Source organism: Ictidomys tridecemlineatus, chromosome 10 (genome assembly GCF_052094955.1).
Source record: "Ictidomys tridecemlineatus isolate mIctTri1 chromosome 10, mIctTri1.hap1, whole genome shotgun sequence".
Taxonomy (NCBI): domain Eukaryota; kingdom Metazoa; phylum Chordata; class Mammalia; order Rodentia; family Sciuridae; genus Ictidomys; species Ictidomys tridecemlineatus.
Genome location: NC_135486.1, coordinates 26,733,882 through 26,756,644, shown reverse-complemented (window position 1 = coordinate 26,756,644; position 22,763 = coordinate 26,733,882). Strand labels below are relative to the sequence as shown.

Below are 22,763 nucleotides of genomic sequence, written 5' to 3'. Positions count from 1 at the left end.
ATCTAATTATTTCTATGCTACATAAAACATTGATTTTAATATGAAGCAATTTTTAAATGAAAGTTCCCAGAATATATGTTATAGTTTAATATAAAGGTTTGCTTATAGATATACATTCATTATTTAAGATAAAACTTAGTTCCAAGTGTTATGATTTTTTTCTATTGAAAATTTTTTCATTGTTAAACCATTTGAGTATGGGACATGTAGAATTGTAACACCTCTCAGTGATTCATTCCGCTGCCAACTTCATTCCCTTTTCTCTGCCTGCATTTTAATTGAAACAACATTTATATTTTTGAGCCAGGATCTGTCAGAAGTCCCTATGGCTAGTCTGTGGTACAAGTAGCAGCAGACGTAGCTTACCCATATGGTGCGGTGCTTCCTGTAAAATCCATATGGCCTTGTTGAAGGGAATCCCAGCGGGATGTGAAGGGTGTTAATACCCTTCAGGCCAGGCCTTTCCCTCCTGGGGCTTCCGTGGCATTGTCAGTGCAATCTGCCAAAGCACAAACTTAATTCCTTTTTAATAATCAATTATTTTAGTCTAGGAACCTATGCTATTTTTCTTCAGGGGGAAAAAACCCCAGCAAACTTTTTTTCCCCCTAGAAAATGTCTCAGCATTTTAACTGCACCTTTAAAAAACATTCTAAAGCTTCTTGTTTCTTCTTTTAATTTGCATTTGTAGGAAGTACTACAGAGCGTGCCAAAGTTCTGTTTCCCCTTTGACGTTGAAAGGTACGGTATGAGCCACTATTTAAAATAATTTTAGCTCATCTTAGTGCATATTCTAAAATGATTTCATGTGCTTTTTTTGATAAAATGAAACATGTTTTCATTGTTTCTAGAGAAACAGTGGAGATTAGAAATTCAAAGTTAAATAATATTGGAACAAAGAAGCTTAATTATTATATCTTTTACTTTCTCCATTGTGGTGTGAGTTAGGAGAAATCTTAAAGCAGTATTGCCAATAGGTTGTATTTCTTCCATTTATTCTTCAGGTATACATTGTAAGCACTAGCAGAATAAAAGAAATGTCCTTGATCAGAGCCTTTGAATTGTGTCTTTTCAAATTAGGTGTATATGTTCTCGTTTCTATCTCACTTCATCCTAATTGAAAAGACCATCTGTATGATGTTGTAATACTCATGGCTAGTTGTCTCCCAAGTGTAGCTTCATAGAAACAGTACAGTATTATGGAAGACTCCAAAAACTTTTCTAGCAGTTTTTGAAATCTTTTGTTTGTATTTTACTGAACAAATATTGAATGAACTACGTGTATGTAGTGGGAATTTAATAGAGTTATATTCCTTTGATCATGATAACAGATCATTTATTGTTTTTTATGTGCCTTTCACACCCTATTATCAGTTTTATTAAGTGTGTGATGTGAAAAGTTTTAAGAAAAATTTATTTAAGGAAAATATTTTCCTAAGGATGAGTGAGACTATATTAAAGATAAAGTCCTTCTGATGATGGGATAATTGTTAATAAGTATTATTGATGAATGCTACTCCTTGTTTTACCTCATACCTGGGGACTCAGTTGTCCTCTCTCACTTCCCCAAAGTTAAAATTTTCAAATCAATAGGAAGAATGAAAAAAAAGGAACAAAAGTTGTGAAAGGATATCATAAACTTTGAGCACTAGAGGACATATTAGTCAGCAGAAGTTTTATTTGAAGAATATGAGTTTAAAAAAATTGCCCACTTTAATGTATGTTTCTTAAATATCCAGCACTTGAAATTCAGTATTTTCTGACAAAATAGTTGATAGTATTGGTCCATTGGTAATAATTTATTTTCTTTTCTACAATCACTAGGGCTGTTTTAGAACCAAAGTTAAGGAATAATGGATTTTTAAATTTTGGGACAGAGCATCAAATGTTCAATTAGTCATGTAATGTTAAGGTTATATCTAGTATCTGAAAGTATATTCATATATTTTAGTAGTAAGGATTTTATCTAATGGTTTATACTATTATTTAAACCCCAGTGTAACACATATTATAGTGTTATGATAGTAATTTGCTGAAATTATTTACAGCTTAGCAGTATGCTCCTTTGGAGACGCCATATTCTTATTTTTTACCTGAAAATTTATTCCTTGGTACATCGATAGCTCTAAAACACTGTTTGTTGTGATAGTTTATTGGTTGAGAATGTTAACAAAAAAGAAAACAATTTTTAAAGAGTGGGCGGTGGTTGCCTTTAGATTTTGGAGCAGTGTGATTTGCTGTATAAGCAATTAATATTGGATAAAGCAGACTGGGAAAATAGAGTTGAGCACAAGAACTCAGTCATCACATGTAGCTTCTTCTACAGTTTCAGCAATAGTTATTTCATAATTTACAAATATTTTCTGAGGACTTTTAGTCTTATGACAAGTTAGAACAAATTGTCTTATGATTTCCTGGTAAGGGATTAGCATATGCTCAATTTGTTCAGTCTATGAGGTATTACAATTTATCTTGATGTTTGACTCATGAGTGAGTTTACACATTTCACACTTATTCTAGTTTTAGAAAACAGTTCCAGCTTTAAGAACCAACTGATGGGAGATATGAAAAATTGTGCTCTATATGTGTAATAAGAATTGTAACGCATTCTACTTTCATATATAAATTTAAAAAAATAATTAAAAAAACCCAACTGATGGGATAGATGAAACCAATGCCACATATAGATATATTCTTGGCTTTGTCTTTCTTTTGGAAAATAAAAACACTGGGCTTACTGTTTCATACTTTTACTATATTTTAGGGTATCCCAAAATCAAGTTGGACAGCACTTTACCTTTGTACTGACAGACATTGAAAGTAAACAAAGATTTGGGTTCTGCAGACTCACATCAGGAGGCAAAATTTGTTTATGCATCCTTAGGTAAGTAATTGTAGTAGAAAAATTGATTGCAGGATAGACTGTGTTATTCTTTATTTTGTTACGACAAAGCAAAAACAGTAAACCTCTTGTTTTTCTTAACTCTTATTTTCTAAATCTGAATAAGTGGAACAATAATTTTTCTTACTTCCTACATACAAAATCAGTTATGTGTAAAGATTTACCAGTACCATAGTTAAATTTTTCTTCAAAGACCTTTACTTTTTTAAACATAAGGTTTTGTGGATTTATTTTTAAAAATTAAATACTAAATTAAATACAAATAATATGTGAGTTTCACATATTAAAGAGGATACAAAAAATTCAAGTAAACTAATGTGTACCCTTTTCTGTCATTGAATCACAACTTCAGAGTATGTGAGATGAATTGCTGTTTTAAAGCAAAGGTTGCAAAATTGTGATGGGGCAGAAGTTAAAGGTTTTTGTTCGGCCACTGGGTGTTTTAAAAATTTTAAAAGATGTTGTTAACCTTATAAATTTTAGGACGCTTTGTATAAAATTTATATTTCTAATTCCTTTTGAGAAATGGGAATATCTGCTAATTATAGTCCTTTACTCCCCAGTGGCAGCAATAAGCTGAAACTACATGTCAGATTTTTAGTTCTGTAATTATCTTGCTAGTTTCCATAGTTCTCACCTGTTCTGTCTCAATAACTTTCCTGATGGGCCTAGAGTTAGAGGTAGACTGTGTCTTTGGCCTGTGGACCTCAAATCTGAGTTGCTGGCTATTGAGGAGGAGGGGTTTTAAAGGCAAGCATTCCTGCAGTGTGTCCTCATGAATCAGAAATAAATTTGCATGTAGCATTTAAATTTAGTAAAGCCATCATTACTTCAGAATATTTACATAAAATATAAACTATGACTATTTGTTAAATGACTGTAACATGAGTACAGTCTCCATATCTGCATTCCAGTTTTCATTCATTTGTAGGAACAGATTCTAAAACACAGTAATCAAGTTATTTTTTTTTTTTTTTGTGGTTCTCAAACTTGTTTATGCAAAGAACACCTGAATGTTGAAATATTCTTTAAGTGTTAGGAGAAGTGTTATCGCCAAAAAAATGTTTACATAAATACAATAAAATATCAAAAGTTAAATCATATTTGTCAATCAAGATAACCTGTCACATAAGCATTGTTCATTATTTTATCTTTTATTAAAATTATTCCTTTTATATGTGATGACTTTTTTAGGTCATTTGACAGTGCTTTTTGGTAGATGTGAAATATATGTAAAAGCTCTATGAAAATAATCACAGAGAAAAATTTTAAATTGTGAAAATTCTATCCTCCTCCTTATTTTTTCTTTGTAAGTTAGGAAAATATTTCCTGTTTGACATTTTAATGGCATATCTTAATCTGTCTGAAAGTTAGCAGGCCTAGAGTGTCCTTTGAGAACAGTTATTTAGAGTAGTCAGATAATAATTTAGTTTTAACAGTAAACAGGGAATTCAACTATAGTAGAATTAAGCAAATTATTCAGAAAGTTGTTGTGAATGGGTAAATATCTACCTGTAAATAGTCAGCATTCTCTCTTGGAAAATAATTTTGGCAAATCAAAGTGCTTATAGCTAGAGGACTAATAGTGTTCTTGGTTTTGGTTTGTCTACCTGGTTGGATCATCCTCTACCACTTTATAATTGTTGAAAGGAATGATGAAACTATAAATATACTAGAAAAAATACTACTGACTTTAAAAATATTACTATGGTGGTGAGAGCTTTTATGTACCTAACATGGATTGCTGAAACCTGAAAAATAGGTGCAGTTTCCCATGTGATGATGATGAATATTTTTGTTTGGTGACAAATATAATAAGGAAACTTAAAATATAAGTAATAAACTGGTAGAAATAAATTTATAACCATTATAACAAGGTTTAATAGTCATAATATATTAAATACTTAAAAATTAATAAGAAAAAGAAATCAGTAGAGAATTAAATATCTGAATAACTCAGAGTAAATGTGAGTAGTACACTTATGAAAGCTGCTTAGCTATACTGAAAGTAAAAAAAGAGCATATTTAGATCAGTAGAATTGAAAAAATATATTCTTAATAAGCTTGAGTGAACATACATTTTATGTGCTAATTAGTTGGATCTTGTCATTCCACAATACTTGTATACTTCAAAACATGATATTTAGGGGCTGGGATGTGGCTCAAGCCGTAGTGTGCTTCCGGGCATGTGTGTGGCCCGGGTTCGATCCTCAGCACCACATACAAAGATGTTGTGTCCGCCGAAAACTAAAAAACAAATATTAAAAAAAATTTCTCCCCCCCTCTCTTTCTTTTTCTATCACTCTCTCTCTCTTTAAAAAAACATGATATTTACATGATTAACACATATCATTTATATACGATTTAAATAATAATAAAAATAAAACATTTGATGACCACATTGATGAATATTCTTCAACAGAACTTGACTAAGTACTTTATGGTGCATTTCCCAGCCTCCATTCTATGCCAGAATTCCTTATGCTACCTCCAAAAGCACAGAGAGTTTTGACATAATCCCACTGTTGGCAGTAGTGCCTGGCATATATGCTTAGTAGAGTGCTTAGTAGATATAATAGATACTTGTAGAACAAATGAGTGAATGGCTTAATACAAGGAATGTTATTTAATTGCTAGGCAAAATTAAACACAAATATACATCCTGACTTGGAGAAATGTTCATGAACATTTCTTGGAGATTGATTGCAAAATGATGAAAATTTTCAAAGTAATGTTTATGAGACTGTATGTTCTATGTTTATAAAGAACATATCATATGTATGTATTTGAATATGTATTTTAGGAAGTAGCTAATCTATGACAAATTATAGTATATTAGTCTATGAGTGCATATTCTTATCAAAAAGTCTAGAAGGATATCTTCTTCCTTGTTTATTAAACACTTTAGATTTTATCTTTTTTTGCAATATGAAAAAATCATTTCAATTGTTTTTTTCTGAAATTCTGAGCTTCCAACATTTTACAGATAATAAACTATAAGTATGAAACTATAGATAATATGTTAAAAATTATCTTTTTTAAAAATAATCTTTTCCCTGATAAAATAACTATCTTATTAATGTATTTCAGTATAGTCAGTAAGTTGATCATGGCAGTGTAACAGAATTAAAATGGGAAGGGGGAGATTTTTTCCTATACTCCAGAAATGTGAAGATGTGAAAGAATAACCTTGGAAAGAAAAAATTATTGCTGATGTTGTGACTATGACAATCTTAGAGTCAGATATTAGTGCTTTTCTGTAATTTCAATGTAAAACATAATATTTTATGAGATGGTTAGATAAATGCTAATATAAAACACTAAATTTTATTTCCTATTTTCCCCCTTTTAACAATACTCATTTGACATTATGCTTAAGATGTAGTATAAAAGAGTTTTGAAGACTTTTGAATCTTAACATTTAATACCTTGTCCTTGAAGCTGTCATTTGGTACAGTATTAATGCATTTATATTGAATTATACTGCATCTTTAAGTGTTATATTGTGAGAGACATTGGTTTGATTATTCATTTATTATTATTCATACTCAATAGCAAATGAATTAAGATTCTTGGGAAGAATTAATTGTTGTTATTGTTGTTTCTACAATAACATGAACTCTGAATTTTTCTGTTGTTATCAAATATGTCTCCCCCATATTCTCATTTATGTTGTTACCCCATAATGTGAAAATTTGTGTTTCAGTGATCTAAAAATTTTAAAAGAAAAATATTTATAAATGACTCTTGATATTTTGTTGATATTGAACAGTTAGAAATGTTTTAGGACCTTTAAAGTAGTTATAATAAAATGATACATCTATCTACCTACCTACCTACCTATATAAGGAATTTTAAGATACTCTATTGCAAAGTAAAATAAACCACTGCAAATTGATAGAAAATTTTCATTAGCGCAAGCAGAAAACAACTTTGATGGTTGACTTTTTGAATAGCAGGGACTCTTAAATTAATGATAATTTTCATAATGACAGTGAATTAGCAGCATCATGTAGTGTTTGTTTGCTGTAGCCACATTCTCTGCTAAGTGACTTATAGCATTATTTTAAAAAATAATTCTTGGAGTTTAAGTTAGAAATTTATATCCAATACATTAAAGCTACTTTTCTCCTGGATCATGCTATTATGAGATTTAAAATAATTTAGATTTATGTTCAAGTTCTAAGTGGGATAATTTGTACACAGTGCTATAAAAAACTATGTACTCTTTTCCTCCTAGACATACACTATTATAAAACTTAGAAGTTAGTATTTTTTAAATTGTACTCATTTTGTTCACATTTTAGAAGAAAAATTAGAATTTAGGCCTATGTAATATAAAAGTTGATATTTAATTTTGAGCCACTATAATATGCTTTAGTTATTTTTCTGACATATTAATAATTTAAATCTTACCATTATTTTTATTTAGAATTGTTTTTAATAGGCTAGCAAAAATGCAAGAAATAACTTTTTTCTTAATTTGATTAACATAATTTTATGACTATAAAATTGTTGCCAAGTGTTCAAAATGAAATACTCTTAATAAGGAAGACAGATTTATGTTTAGGGCCTTTGTAGTTCCCCTTGTCCCCTTTAACTCATACCAAACTCCAAGCTTTCACACTCTTCCTTTGGGCAAATCCCTTAGAAGCAGAATGTTTCAATTTTACACATTTTGTGTCAATTTTCCAGACAGAAAAACAGCCTCTAGACATTAGACGTTTTTCTACGGAAAGGCAGTTTCCTTAGTTTTATTTGATTACTATAAGTTAGGTTCCTGCTGATCACTCAGACCGTTAGTGGTTACCTGACTATTTGACAAAAAACATTTCCTTTCCTTTATTTAACCTTTGACTTTGGAATGTAAAAGTTTTATCAGCCCTATGGTAGGAGTCCTCCTGTGCCACAAAATGAACTCTTCTCTCTCTCTCTCTCTCTCTCTCTCTCTCTCTCTCTCTCTCTCTCTCTCTCTCTCTCTCTCTCACATACACACTCACACACACACACACACACACACACACAAATACATACACCACAGGCACACACAAAATCATATCTATCTTTTGTCGTAAGTCTTTAAAGAAAATTAATAATCTTACAATTAAACTTTAAATTCCTCCTGTCTTTTGTTTTAAAATAATTAGTTTTAATGCATTTGTTTTTCATTTTGTATATATTTGCAATACTATGAAAGTCACATTGAGTATTAAAGAAATTTACATGATCTGTTTTAAAATAGTCTTTACAGTATGTTGAGTAAGTTTTTTAACTTCTAGGATTTTTAGGTTGATTGTGAAAAACAGATTTTGAATATCTTTGGATGTATAAGATTTAATGAAAAATATTAATGATAATCAGTTTAAGACCTAATAGATTAGTTAAAATTATTTCTTTGAACATATATTATTTGAGAATTTCCTCAGAAACCACAAAAATAAAGATATGGGAATAACATTTCTTAACTCTCACAATGTAAGTTTATAATTTACAGTACTCATTTTCTGTATATGTGTGTGTTATATTCAGATCAAAAGTTTTGGGCATAGTTTCCTTTTTAAAAAAGGATGTTATTTTTCTCCACATATTTTGATTTAAAGTGTGAAATGGAATCTACTCAAAAATATTGGCGTTATTATACTACTTTATGTACCCTGGACTGTTTTCTTGTCAGTAAGGAAATTGAATAGTAGGATTTCTTGTTGAGTAGTTACTTTGTATTAGGCATTGTGAATTTAGTTACCTGCAAGGACCAGGTTGGTGACTGAAATGAGAAAAGTAGGTTAGGTTCCTAACTATGGACGTAAGTTTGGTGATCTGAATAACATACGATGCATATAAAGACAGAAGTCAATATTCAGCTTTAGGCATTTGTAACAGAGTGAAAAATGAGTGTGTAGTAGTGCCAGTTCTTTTGATTTTTATAGGAACAGAAATTGAGATTTTGAAGTGAATTATCTGAGTTTTAGAAATTGACAACTTACTCAATTAAACAACAGCCACTACTCCAGGACTGTGATGATCACACAGAATATGGCCATGGGCTGGCTGGTTGCAGCCTGCAGATAGCCAGTTTACAATCTGTGTTCTAGATGCTTGTATATTTGCAATGGAAAATGTTCTTGCTTTCTTGATGCTTCAGGAACATGTGGCTGGGTTTTGGATTAATTTCACTTTAATATAAGTTATGCTTTTATTAAAAACTGTGAATGATGTATACTCTTTAAAAGGAGATAATATCATTGAGAACCAGTGTATGTGCATAAAGAGCACATTGTCTGTGACTACACTCTGTTCTTTATAGTGATACTATGTACTGGCATATCAGGACATGCTTAAACAGAAGTTTGATTCTGTCTCACTCTTTCACAAATTATGTGTACAGAAAAATGCTGGCTAGCTAATGCAGTTATGAATCTTGTGATGAGGTCTAAGCATTAGAGTATTAAATAGATTTAAGTTATTTGGGAAGGCATCTTCTACCTTGTTTTAGACTGTTTTTTTTCCCCCAAACTTTTTAGCTACAGCAGTGAAAACAAAAGCAGTATAAAAATTTAAATTGGTTTAGTTAACAAAACATTAGAAGAAAAAGCCAAATTAAATAAATCCGAGACATTAGCACATCTAAACAAATGAGAGTTTAAAATATAAAGGAAATGCTCTGAACATTAATAGATAGAGACACACAAATTTAGGTATTATGAGTTAGCTGATTTAAGATTATACCAGAATTAGTCCAGTTTATTTAGCCATGTAAAAAACATTCAGTCATTGGATATATTTATTCAAGGGCTGGATATTTATTTTAGAAATACATGTCTACATTGGATGATGAGCTGGATGCAGGTTGACTAGAACTCTAATCCCAAGATTGCCATTTGGCATCCTTGTAATTGTGGATAAGTTGCTTTGTATTATTTTAGTCAAATAATAGATATTAAAGTAGTAGTATAAGAATTAGACAAGGTAACACAGAAATATCACACTGTTATACTATTTTTTCAGAATTTTATGCGCTTTCAACTATTTGAACACATAAATTCTGTGATTCTTAGCTTCTGCCTAACTGACTATTGAGTAATACACCCTAAATAGAAATAATAAAGCATATTGAGGTTAGGAAAGATGATTGTGAAAAATATCCCATAAAGGTAAAGCTGGTTTTTAAATAGTCTGATTTTTAAATGAAATCATAGTATGGTGCCAGGACGAAATTCAGCAAAAGTATTCTTAGACATTTATAAAACAATAATAATTATATAGCTATAGAAGGCCTAGCATGAGAATTTAAAAATTTTTAAAAGTAAAACTAAATATGGATATTTTAAATATTTTTTATTATCTGGATTTATCGCTTTCAAAAACAAGTAAATAAATAATCCTACACATAAATTATATTTTTCTGTATAAATTAGTTGCCTAATGAAAAATTGAGCTCTAATTAAGCTTTATATATTGAAAGGAAATTATAACAAATGAAAAACAAGTATGTAGATGAGAAAACCAGAACATTTAAAAGAACATTAAGGTATATGGTCTAGAGAGAAAAAGATCATCTTACTTTTTAATAGCTTATATGGGATCTATATTGTATTTTTCACTTTTATAGTGGACTAAGAAAAAAGAATAAGGTTAAATAAAGTTTCACACTATTTACATAAGATGAAAAATGACAATGTAAGATATATAACTGCCTAAAATTAATAAATTCTTTTTCTAAAACTCATTGAGAACAGGATAGGAACAAACTGACTGATTCTTGAGTATATTAGAATTAGAGCTTGTCTTATTTAAATGTATAGGTATGAAATACGTGACATTGAAATTTTCTTGAACTAGTCACTTCTTCAGGCCAATAAAAGTTGAAATGTGAATATGAAATGAATTTAAATGAAAGAATTACATTCTAACAGTATAGTATGTCTTGATAGGATAGCTCCATTAAATTATTTCTTTCAGAAACTGATGTACTCATTTGCATTTTATTGAGTTGATAACTTAATAATATTTAGGGTTTTTTAATAAATGAAAGATATAATAGAGTAGGACTTAAAGACTTGAATAATATGAAAATTGCAGTTGTCAATACTAATTTCTGATTTTCAGATTCCCCAAAAGCTTTCACAAATTTGTCACATCCCTTTCCAAATTTTTTCAGATTCTCACACAAAGCTGTCAGCATGCTTGTTGCAAACACCTATTCCAGCATTTCTTTAGGAAGCTTTTGTTTTCATTTCAGTCTGGAGTGGTTGCTTTCTAGGCTTTTGGACAATTCTTATCCTTGGACTTCTCTGTACTCCCATGGTCTTGGAGTTCTAGTTTTCTGTATCTCCCTGCATTCTTCCCTCTTAATTGCCCTTATTTTGTTGAGGATGGCTTAGGAGAATTTTTGAGTCCTTACACAATTGAGAATGGTATTATTCTATGGTCATACTTTTGCAGATAGTTTCTCTGAACATGAAATTTAACTTCGTATTTTGAAGACATTGCTTTTGAGAGGTACAGTGATAGTTTGAACGTGACTCCTTTGTATGTTACCTGTTTAGTGTAACTGGGAACTCTTAGTCACTTTTCTATCCCCCTTCTTTAATTTCATGGTGATGCTCTGGTTTGGCTCATTTGTTGTGCTATTCAGTCACCCTTTTAATCAGGTAACTTGGATCTGAAGTTCTATGAAAATTTTCATTCATTTTCAAGAGAGAAATTTTCACTTCTTCCCTTTTTTTTCTTTTTTTTTTTAAATAGCTGCTACTTGTCAACTACATGATATATGAGACTAATAATGCCCTGATGTTTTAACATTATTATCTATCTGTCTTTTTATTCTAGTTTCTGGGAGATTTTCTTATGGTACTTTCTACCTTCCCATTGATTTAAAATACTTGTGTTTTTAGTACTTCCAACAAGAATTCTATTTTTGTTCTATAATAATTTCTTCCTCCATTTTTTAAAATTTAAATCTAGTTTTGTTTAATAAGATCTTGTTCTTTATTCTGCTCCTAAGGATATTAGGGAAAGTTTTGAAATTCTCTTCTGCTGTTTTCATAGTCTATATTTATTTGGAGATCCTTTTATATTTGTTCATTACAAAAATGCATTTGTGTCTGTATTGATCAAGTTTTGGGTGGTTGGACTGTTCATTTACATTCAAGAGTATGGTAGTAAAGTGAATTGGAAATATACTATGTGCAGAGGTGGGTTTAACATCTACTGTCTTGCTGGTTTTTAAGTTTCCCTTGTACATATCAATTCATACCCTTTTTACTCATTTATTGCTATTTTAATAGTATTTCCAAATGGCACAGATAAATGCATTATTAAGTTTGTTAGTTTTAACAAGTTGTGTAAATATATTTAAACATTATTGGCACTTTCCATGTTTTTAGTTACTATTTGTAATTATCTTAAAGAATTTTGTATTATTCTGCTGAGTAAAAGTACTATAGTTTGCCTAACTGTTCCTATTTTGTTATGACTTTAGGTTATTCATGGTTCAAAAAGCATCATTCATCATCACTAGTAAAGAAAATATTCTATGAGGAAATTCTAATAGAATACTGTTTGTCTAAGCTTAGTTCATTGATTATTTTTTCTTTAATTTGCTTTATGCATATTCTCTTCTCTGACCATTGTTTGGTAGAAGTACAACAGTGTTTTCTCTTTAAAAGTAGCTTACTATACTAATGCTTTGAAGAAAAAAAATGGGTATTTTTTAATTCATAATTAACAAAACTGTTGTGATTTACTCTTTTTCCATTTGGAAATGAAACATGGTAATAAATGTTAAATTAATAACTTTGGACCAATTTTAAATACACTAGTATTTTTATTTGTTAATAATAATATAGATTTTATTGCATACAGATGATTTTTGGATTTAGTATTTAACTTTCATAAAAAATTACACTTTGATCTAGTAAAATGAATTAGAATGACTTTAAGTCATTTTTGATTTTGGTATCTAAAAACAATTATTACTTTTTGAAATTTTTAAATTAGTCTTTCTGATATTTATATTAATATTTATTTTGAAATTTATCATCTTACTTAAACATCATTTCTGAAGAACTGAGTAAACATATAATTCTATTAGTTTTTCTTTGTAGTAATATTTAAAAAGAAATATAGTTATGTGATGCATAATGATGTGAAGGTCAATGGCAGGCCACCAGTACAATGGTGATCCCATAAGATTGTGACAGTAGTGACATTGAAGCCACCTTGCTTGTATAAGGACAAGCAAGTATAAGTACATTCTGTGGTGCTCACATAAGGAAATTGCCTAAGGTCACATATCTCGAATGTATTTCCGTAATTAAATGACACATGACTGTAATTATATATTATTTTTAAAGCTTTTTAACATTAGTTTTTATATAATATTATCTTTACAATGGTTAATTTTTATCCTGTGTTTTTAGTTATTACTATGAACTAGGATTATTTTTAGATGCTGTTGATATTAAAAAAAAGTATGTAATGGGCAATTTTTCAAATAGATCTTTGATTTGTGATTTGTTTTATGAGAACCAATAGTGGATAATGTGTAAAATTTTTCTGAAGCAGTAAAGAGAATAGAATGTAGGTATAGTTCTTTTCTGTTCTTTAGGATCAGTCTGCTCAAAACATTATAAATTTAATGATTATTTAATCTGCCTTTTTATGATTATAAATTTTAAATATGTGGACGTGTATATACAAATGCACATTTAAAATAATTTGTTTTGTCATAGTTACTTGCCGTGGTTTGAAGTATATTACAAGCTTCTAAATACTCTGGCAGATTACTTGGCTAAGGAACTGGTAAGCTATATTTTTATTTTATTTTTATTGTGTTAAAATATACATAACATAAAATGTTATCATTTTAACCATTGTAAATATATAGTTTTGTGGCATTAAATATATCCACATTATTCTACATCCATCAATTCTAGACATCTCTAGAAGTTTTTATATTGACAATCTGAAACTTAATACCCATTAGACTTTAACTACCCATTTCCTTTTATCCTCTTTCCTGAAAATGACCATTGTACTATATCTTCCACTATGATTCTATGTACTTCATGTAAGTGGAATCACACAATATTTATCCTTATATTCAAGATACCCATGTTGTACCATGTGTCAGAATTTCCTTTCTTTTTAAAGACTGAAGGTGGCTTTCCATTATATCTGTGTATGCTGAAGTCTGTTATTTTATTCAACTGTTGGTGGACACAGATTGTATCTGCCTTTTGGCTTTGCTTTTACGAAGACAGTTGTACAAATACACATCTTTCAATCTTATACTCAGTTTTTCTTGGTGTATACCTAGAGGGGTTAATGCTGGGTAATCCAGTAATTCTGTATTTAAGTTTTTGAGGAACCATTCTACCATTTTCCACAGTGGCTACATCATTTAACGTTCCCACTAGTAATGTACTAGAGTAATTTTGATTGTATTTGCTTGCTATATTTCATTTATTAATTGATTTTTTTTATGTTCTAGGAAAATGATTTGAATGAAACACTCAAATCACTCTATAACCACCCAGTACCAAAGGCAAACACTCCCGTCACTTTGAGTGTGGTAAGTAATCACTAAATGCTTTAAGAAATCTTAGCAGTTTCTCATTTAAGAACAGTGTTACTTTAAAAAATTATTTACCATGTCACCTATGCTTCTGCTTCTGGAGAAGCTTTAGTGATAGGACTAAGATTAGTAGGTGATAATTTTGAGCCTTTTGATGAGCTATAATTGTCATAACTTGATATATTTGAGTTGTGTATTTTAGTAGTTATTAAACTGAAGCACTAGAAAATATTTTGAACTGAAAATAACTGTGAGGTTGTGATGATCTGATGAACTGAATGGTTGTGATGATCATTCATACTTCAGGTGAAAGTCATGTATAAATAAAGGAGTACATACAAAATGTGTGTGTGTGTATATGTGTATATAAAATCACTAGTCCCCCTAAAATGGAAACAATTGTTAATAAGAATAGAAAATGATATTGCCACAAATGACATGCAGGATGAAAATACTGGATGAAGAGTTCTTGTTCTTTCCTTAGTCTGAAATATGTCTTCTGATATAATCACAAAATAATGTAAGACTCATTAGAGTTTGTCAAAACAGCAAGCCTGTTTACTATTGAACTTTTTAATGAACTGTGCCATCTATATCTAAAAATAGACTAAAAACAAAGTTCATGGTAGTAAAATGTGGATATTTTCATTAATATTCTCCATTACTTTGGCATGTGAAACTGAAGGTTGAATTTTATTTATATTGATTTGTTTCTTTCACAATGAGAGTAAACTTCCATATTAACAAACAAGAAAAAATTTTCCCAGGCAAGAAAAATTGCTAGGATAAGTAATTTGAAATATAGATAGTAATAGGTATTTTGTGTTTTTGCAAGATAAGGAAATCATTATTATTATTGTTTCTTTGGTAACAACTTTCTCCTTGCCTTATAAAATTATATTTATATTATAATTTAATAATAGATTTTTTTCTTACTTAACTCCATTTTCACTGTCACACCCGCATTCAGGTGCTAAGCACTTCAGATTGTCCTTAGTCTAGAATTTTTCCTTCCAGTTCTTTCTTCAAATTAAACTATCTTAAACCTTGTAAAGTCCATTACTGAAAAACAACTCCTCATTTTATATACAGAATTTGTTTGAACTTTTGGCCAGGCTTTCTGGACCATCCAATTCCTAATTTTACTCTAACTTTTCATGTTCTGTATCACAATTTTTTCTTAAATCATTCCCTTTAGTGGTTATATTGTTTAGCCCAGTTTCTTGAATGAACATCTTGCTTTCCTTTTGCACTGAATCTTATTTAAAGACTGTCTATAGCTCAGTTTCCACCTTTGTGAAGCTCTTGGCACACACCTCAATGTGTTCTTTCTGTCCTGTGATCTCTGCTGCCTTGTGTCTGCATTATCTTTCGTTGGATACTGCCAAAGTGGAAAGAGACTGGGGATGGAAACCCAAGAAGACCCTGGATATTTTTAATCAAATTTGAGAGTCATCAGCAGAGATAGTTGTAGCTTTGTGAAGAATATACTGTAGAGAATATGGAGAAGAGGCTAAGGTCTAATTGCCCAATTAGACTGTGAGGATGAAGAAAAGAAATCCAGTGGAAAAAACAGAGGAAAGAGCAGATAGGGAGAAATTCACACTCATAGGTCATGAAAGCCAAAAGAATGCAGTGTGTATGGTTAGTGGCAATACAGCAGAAAGTGCAAGCAAAACAAAGAATAATCGTTGGTTTTCCAAAAAGAACTCCTCTTTCTTGGAAAGTATTATGTTTGTAGTGATTCTGACACTTTGCTAAAGAGTTATGAAAATGTATTTTCCTTTAATTGACATATAATAATTTTACCTATTTATGGGATGCAGTGCTGTGTATGTGTAGATTATATGACAGTGAAATCAGAATCAGTTAGTTATACTTGGAATCTCTGCTTCTATGACAAATTTTTAGATTTAAAATATGAGTTAAATCACTTATATATCCTTCTGTGACTGACTTGTTTCATTTAAGATAATAAGCTCTATTTTCATGCATGTTGCCACAAATGACATAATTTCATTTCTTATTGCTGAATATTCTGTTGCATATATGTATCATTTAAAAATACCTATGCATTCATTGTCAGATGGGGAGGTTAATGCCATGTCTGGTATGTTATGAACAATGATGCATTGAACCTGGGAGTGAAGACATTCTGGTTTCCCTTCTTATGGCCAGACACCTAGTAGTGGGGATACTGAATCATATGGCACTTCTATTTTTAATTTTTGGAAGAACCTCTATATTGTTTTCCATAATGGTTGTGCTAATTTACGTTTCCACTAACAATGTATAAAAGTTCCCCTTTATACCCTCCACAACTCTTATTATTTTTTGTCTTTTGGATAATAACATTGTAACTGGGGTGAGGTGATAACACATTTTGGTTTTGATTTGCATTTTCTTGATAGCTATTTATGTTGAGATTTTTTCTATATATATTTTGGTAAATTAGGTCTTTGAATAGCCTATGATATCTTTCACATTTTCTACACCTAGTCTCAAGTGTTTGGTAAAATAATTTGTTACCTATGTTTAAATTTCATTTGCTTCTAATAACAGAATGTACCCAATGTTACACACTGCTAATGAGGGACAATTTTGGGATTAGAACATTTATCTTCAATTACTAGTAGAGATTTTAATTTTATGTTGCCAGATTAAAAATTTATGATCATGGAAGTTTTCTTGAAAGTGGGTTAGTGGTCACTAGAATATCAGATTTTATGAGATGTTAAATGTCTAAAAATTGATTTTTTTGAAACTGTGTTTCAAAATCATTAAATAACCATAGTGTTCTCTACTCCTACAATATAAAAATACTTTCTTTAGGATTTTTTCTAGCATAGAATTACCAAATCAGCATTTAAAATAACACTTAAAATCAATGGATAATGTAGCTGCATGAGTTTCTCTCAAAAACACTTTTACATAAGTTTCCCCTATATTCATTTTTTCTTATGTATTATAAGAATCAAGAAATATTTATTGCCAGTGAGCAAGTATTGAAAGATCAGCTCTCACTAATACCGGTGAGTTGAAAGACATTGGCTTCTAAAAATCATTATGAAATTGGGAAAAAAGTTGCTTCTTTTTCTCTGCCTTTAAAATTCACCTCAGTCCTATGGGATATGGTAGACTTACTCTTTAAAAAAATAATCATTTCGAATATATTTTCTGTTTATACTATCTTTTAAACCACGGTCTTATCAAATATAGTTATTGAAAACCTATCCAAATAAAATTAATAGAGACCAAATATGCATGTTCTCCATCTTCAGGAAAAGCAGTTGTAAAGCACATTCACAGCATGAAATTTTTGTCACAAGATTATCTTGTGGTTTATCTCAGATTATTTTTCCACCATGGAAAATGATACATTATGACTGTGTTAACCAGCCTTGTTCTCTCTAGTTTAATTGTGCTCTAATAATGCCTAGAAAAGTTTCTGTCTGAGTCTTTAATTATAAAGATGATACTAAATCAAGATATTAAAATAATTTGGAGCTTAATATAAACAGAAAATAAAACAGTTTTTGATGATTAAGTTACACTTTGATTTTTATAAATATTTGTAAATATTGTGGGAAATATGAAGGCATATATACTATGTTTTGAATGTAAATATTTCAGTGAGCTATTGTATTGTTTGGTACATTGTAGCATTTGATCCTTGTTCACTTGGTGTGTGAAGGTCATTTTGTGATGAGCAACTATATTTTTAAGATTTAAGCATTTAATAACTGTGTTTTACAAAGAGATTTATTGTAACTTAGCCTATAAACTCTGGAATTTTAATATATTTTGACATATTTTTGGGAGGAGAAGCTTTATTTCTCTAGTCTACCTAAATTAAATATGTTTTAAGAATATATACTCGTAATTATATATATATGTATACACACACATACATACAGGTGTATATGTGTGTGTGTGTGTGTGTGTGTGTGTGTGTGTATAATTTTTTTGTTCTTTTTTTACTTACATTATGGATTCCTGCATAGAAGAATAGTATAATTATGAGTATATCTGCATTTGTGAGAAATAATGAAGAAATAAAGAATAATGGTCTTATGTCTTTTTCCTTTTTATTTGTTCTGTTATACATTTCTTAATATGTTGTTGATAAAGAAATTAAGAAAAATGATATGAGGGAAAGTATTTCTTCATTTAGAACATGTAGGTAGGATCTTACACATTCAGTTAGGTCCTGAGTTTCCCTGAATCAAGTTGAGGTATGTGTATATGTGTATAAAATCTTTGGTAATATACTCTTTTTGGCCTTAACCGGAAAGTCATTGTTAAATTTATATAAACCTTCTCTTTCATTTAAGAGTTCCTTAAATTCAACAAATCTTGAGTGTCAGCCCATGACATTTATTAATTAAACAATTTTCTTATTTTTAATCCCAAAATTTAATTCTTTTCTTACATGATTTATTTTTACTGATTAGCATTCCTACTTCATTGCCCCTGATGTAACTGGACTCCCAACAATACCTGAGAGTGTAAGTTTTCTGTTTTTTACTTTTATTACTTATATTACAAATTTTATTTATTTTGGTCTCACTCTTATGGATTCCTGCATAGAGAAATAAGATACATTATAACTGTCTGTATTTGTGAGAAATAATGAAGAGATAAACAATAATGGTGTTGTATTCTTTTCCTCTTTATGCATCTGCCCTGTTATACCTTTCTTAATATGTCCTTGGTAAGAAAATTGGGAAAAATTATCTGAGGAATAGTTAGTTATGAACATTCTGTTACGTTCTGCTTCCCTATACAAAGCTGAGAACGTGTCTCAGGAGATGACTACTTTAATGAACTGACCACTGCATTTTAGATTTCTTGTCTATGACTCTGTCCTAATCTAAGTGTCCTATACTTGATTTCCTGGTTTTATTTTAAAGTAATATATATTTCATGAAGCTTGAAGAGTATTATAAGAAATTGGAAAAATGAATTAATTTTGCATTTCAATTAGAGTTCAAATTAATATATTGTTGATAAAGAAAATTAAGAAAAATGATATGAGGGAAAATATTTCGTCATTTAGAACACTTAGGTAGGGTCTTACATATTCAGTTAGGTCCTGAGCTTCCTTGAATCAAGTTGAGGTGTGTGTATATGTGTAAAAAATCTTTGGTAATGTACTCTTTTTGGCCTTAACTACTTGTGTGAAAAAATTATTGTTAAATAATTTTTCATTTAAGAGCCTCTATAGTTTCTATAATGTCACAAATTAATATTTTATGGAAAAGTTTACATGGGTAAGTGGAAATAACAAATATTTTTTGCTTTTTTAAATAACTATGAAAATATAATATTCCCTTATATACTTTTTCTTCAGTTTCTCTTGGAAAGTTGAACTGAATCTAAATAATTCAATCAAAAGTCAAGGGAAAATCAATTGGAAAAAAATATGTTCAAATACACTTATTATTTACCTAAGAATTCTACTCTTTTTTCAAATGTTTTCAAACCTACTGAGTGAAAATAAAGAAGGCAAGTGTAAATATTCTAATACTCAAAATAGAATATCTAATCAAAACTGTTTCTAGTAGAGGTGAATCCTGGGACACCCTATTTAAAAGGATTTTTTTAGACAACCCTTATGAAAAGACTTAGCATTATTTCTCTTACTATGGGCCTGAGATAGATCCTCAAGTGTCAAGGCCCATCACAGATAGTGGGGTCTTGACCTCTGCACCTTGTGCACAGGGCATCCTCCTATATTTACCTCATGGACAACTGACCATATCTTGGCTTATGTGGTTGTGGCCCCTCCACTGCTGTGGTCAGTTCATTAAAGTAGCCAGAGTTTCTAATACAAAGTCAAAGTAACTCTCTTCTACCTTCTATCCTCTCCATCTTTCTCTTACATTTACCAACAGACAACTAATAGCTTTAATTAACAAATACCATGGATTTTTAAAGACTATTACTTTGAAAGTTTTAGAGAAATAAACATTCTAATGAAATGCCACTGAGAATAAAAGTTTTTTAAATCTCCCTTAACACATTTTATTTAGCAAAAAAGTCTTGTTTAGGGGGAAACAAACAAACAAACAAAGGACAGAAATATCAAGAAGCATTCTGTGTTGTGAAATAATTCCCTATCTAAAAATTATCTATCTTTAAAATTATAGGAAAATATTAATATTTAATGTTGTGAATGTAACTTTGTATATGCAGTGTTGAAGTGGAAGGTGAAGTGGGCCTTAATAAAACAGGAAATGGATCTCTCCCCATCAATTCAACATCACTGACTGATATATAGTCTCTACTGATATGTTCTTCTCTGACTACAAGTTTATTCTGATAAAGTTTCTGTCTTTTCAAAATTGAAAAAAAAAAAGCAGGATTTCTTTTCTTTTTGCCCAACTAAGTTTCATCCTTCCAGGTCATAGTCCACCTGGTAGTACAGTTTCAATTTATTATCATAACTTAATAAGTTTCTTCATTACTTTATTGCTTTCTGATATGCTTAAATTTGATTACAGAAAGCTAAAAATTAGTGATTTCAAGGAGAGAATCTGAAAATCAATGTAATTCGTCCCAATTTTGTTCTTATGTAGGATACATCTTATAAGAATGTTAAATCAAGGAATCAATTTAGGATATCACCAAATATATTTGGTTATAGTGGTATAAAGCAAGCCTGACATGTGGTATAAACAAAGGATATTCCTTAATAAAGAATCAAGGACTTCTTATAAATCCATCTTATCCTTTGGTTGTCTTGTGTATTGGACAATGATTTTTGCCTGCAGAGTGAATGACAAACATGAGAAGACTCAGAGAATTCTGGAACAGTGGTTTTTCAAAAATCACTGTCTGTAAGAATCATCAGGAGTATATGTTTAAACAGCAGTTTCTTAGGACCATACTCTGAAGATAATAATTCAGTAGTTTGGTGGGGGCCCAGGAAATCAGCTTCTTTTCAAATACTTGGTGTTGGGGAAGGGAGGCTGGGAAATATGCGACCCTCTGATCACCCTCTGAGAAACACTTTTGTGGAGAGGGTTATGCTTCCAATAATAATGGAATATTGCATGCTTCATGTAGCAGCAGAATAGTATTAAATTTAATTATTTTAATGAATGCCACTTTTAATAACAACATCCTTTGAACTTTAAAACTTTTTGATAAAAGTATAAAATGTGTTTCTTCATATTCACCATAAGCTGTAACTTGAGAATTATTTTTCACTTGTACAGAGAAATCTTACAGAATATTTTGTTGCTGTGGATGTGAACAATATGCTGCAACTGTATGCCAGTATGCTGCACGAAAGGCGCATCATTATTACCTCTAGCAAATTAAGCACTGTAAGTACTTCACACTTTCCTTTTAAATAGCATGTATTGAGTGTTTCACAAAAAGACCTAAAAACCTCTGCAGATTTAGAAATGTGTTATGTGTACTTATAAGACAATATCTACATACTTTTTTATATATGGTTTTAATCTGGCTCTTGAAGTACAAAAGTCTGATTTATAGAAGGCTTTCTCAGATGCATTAAATCAGGTTAATTATTTTTTCTTATCAGGAGATGAGAGTTTTTTTTCCCTCTTTTTAACTCTCCACAGTTCATTTTAGTACCTTCTACCACATAAAGAATTCTTAAGAGCTATTATGAGATCTTTATTATTCACTTATGGCTTTTTCCATTGGAGCTACTTGAAAGAAATCAAGGGGCCATGATAATAGCTGCTACCCTAACCTGGTAATAGGTAGATTCATCTTTGTTGCCAAGTAGTGGTTTGGGAGTAGATTCTATAATAGTTCTGGTTTGGAGGAGCTCTTCAGACTGATAATAACTTAAAAGTCAAAGTAGCATTTTTTATAAATCACAGGTTTTATGACACTCACTAAAATGTTCTTTTGGAAGGTCTTCATTACTGTGGTAAAGGCTGTGAGAATAAGAGGATTTTCTTGGGTCACAGAAAAAATTTTAAATGTATTTTAAATGTAATTTTAAATGTTTTCATAATTTATTCTGCATTAAGCATAAAAATATGTTTTTTTCAACTTTTTAGTTAATACAAACTTAAAGATTTGAGTAATCTGTAAGATATTAAAAACCATTGTTCAATACTGCATGAGTTTGCTTCTCCACATATTTGTTTACTTGATAATAAATAAAACCATAATTTTAATATTTTATTTTCCTAGAGTAGAAATAAGAAATTTATAACATTTTAGCATGAGGGTTAGGATTTCTTTATTCTTTGGGATATCTGTTTAGTATTTAATAATGAGCAAGATATTTTCAGAGA

General features: G+C 30.1%; 1 protein-coding gene across 2 annotated transcripts in view; it reads left to right on the top strand.

Annotated features, from left to right (window-relative positions):
- Dennd1b (DENN domain containing 1B) overlaps positions 1-22,763 on the top strand; it is a 221,848-nt gene that overhangs the window by 85,248 nt on the left and 113,837 nt on the right. The window contains exons 4-10 of one of the 2 annotated variants that reach the window (XM_078022530.1): positions 690-739; positions 2,763-2,882; positions 13,634-13,703; positions 14,395-14,475; positions 17,451-17,510; positions 18,933-18,986; positions 21,702-21,812. In XM_078022530.1, the coding sequence (XP_077878656.1) occupies positions 690-739; positions 2,763-2,882; positions 13,634-13,703; positions 14,395-14,475; positions 17,451-17,510; positions 18,933-18,986; positions 21,702-21,812 (546 nt within the window). The remainder of the gene's footprint in view (positions 1-689; positions 740-2,762; positions 2,883-13,633; positions 13,704-14,394; positions 14,476-17,450; positions 17,511-18,932; positions 18,987-21,701; positions 21,813-22,763) is intronic. The other variant, XM_078022531.1, reaches the window with a different exon arrangement.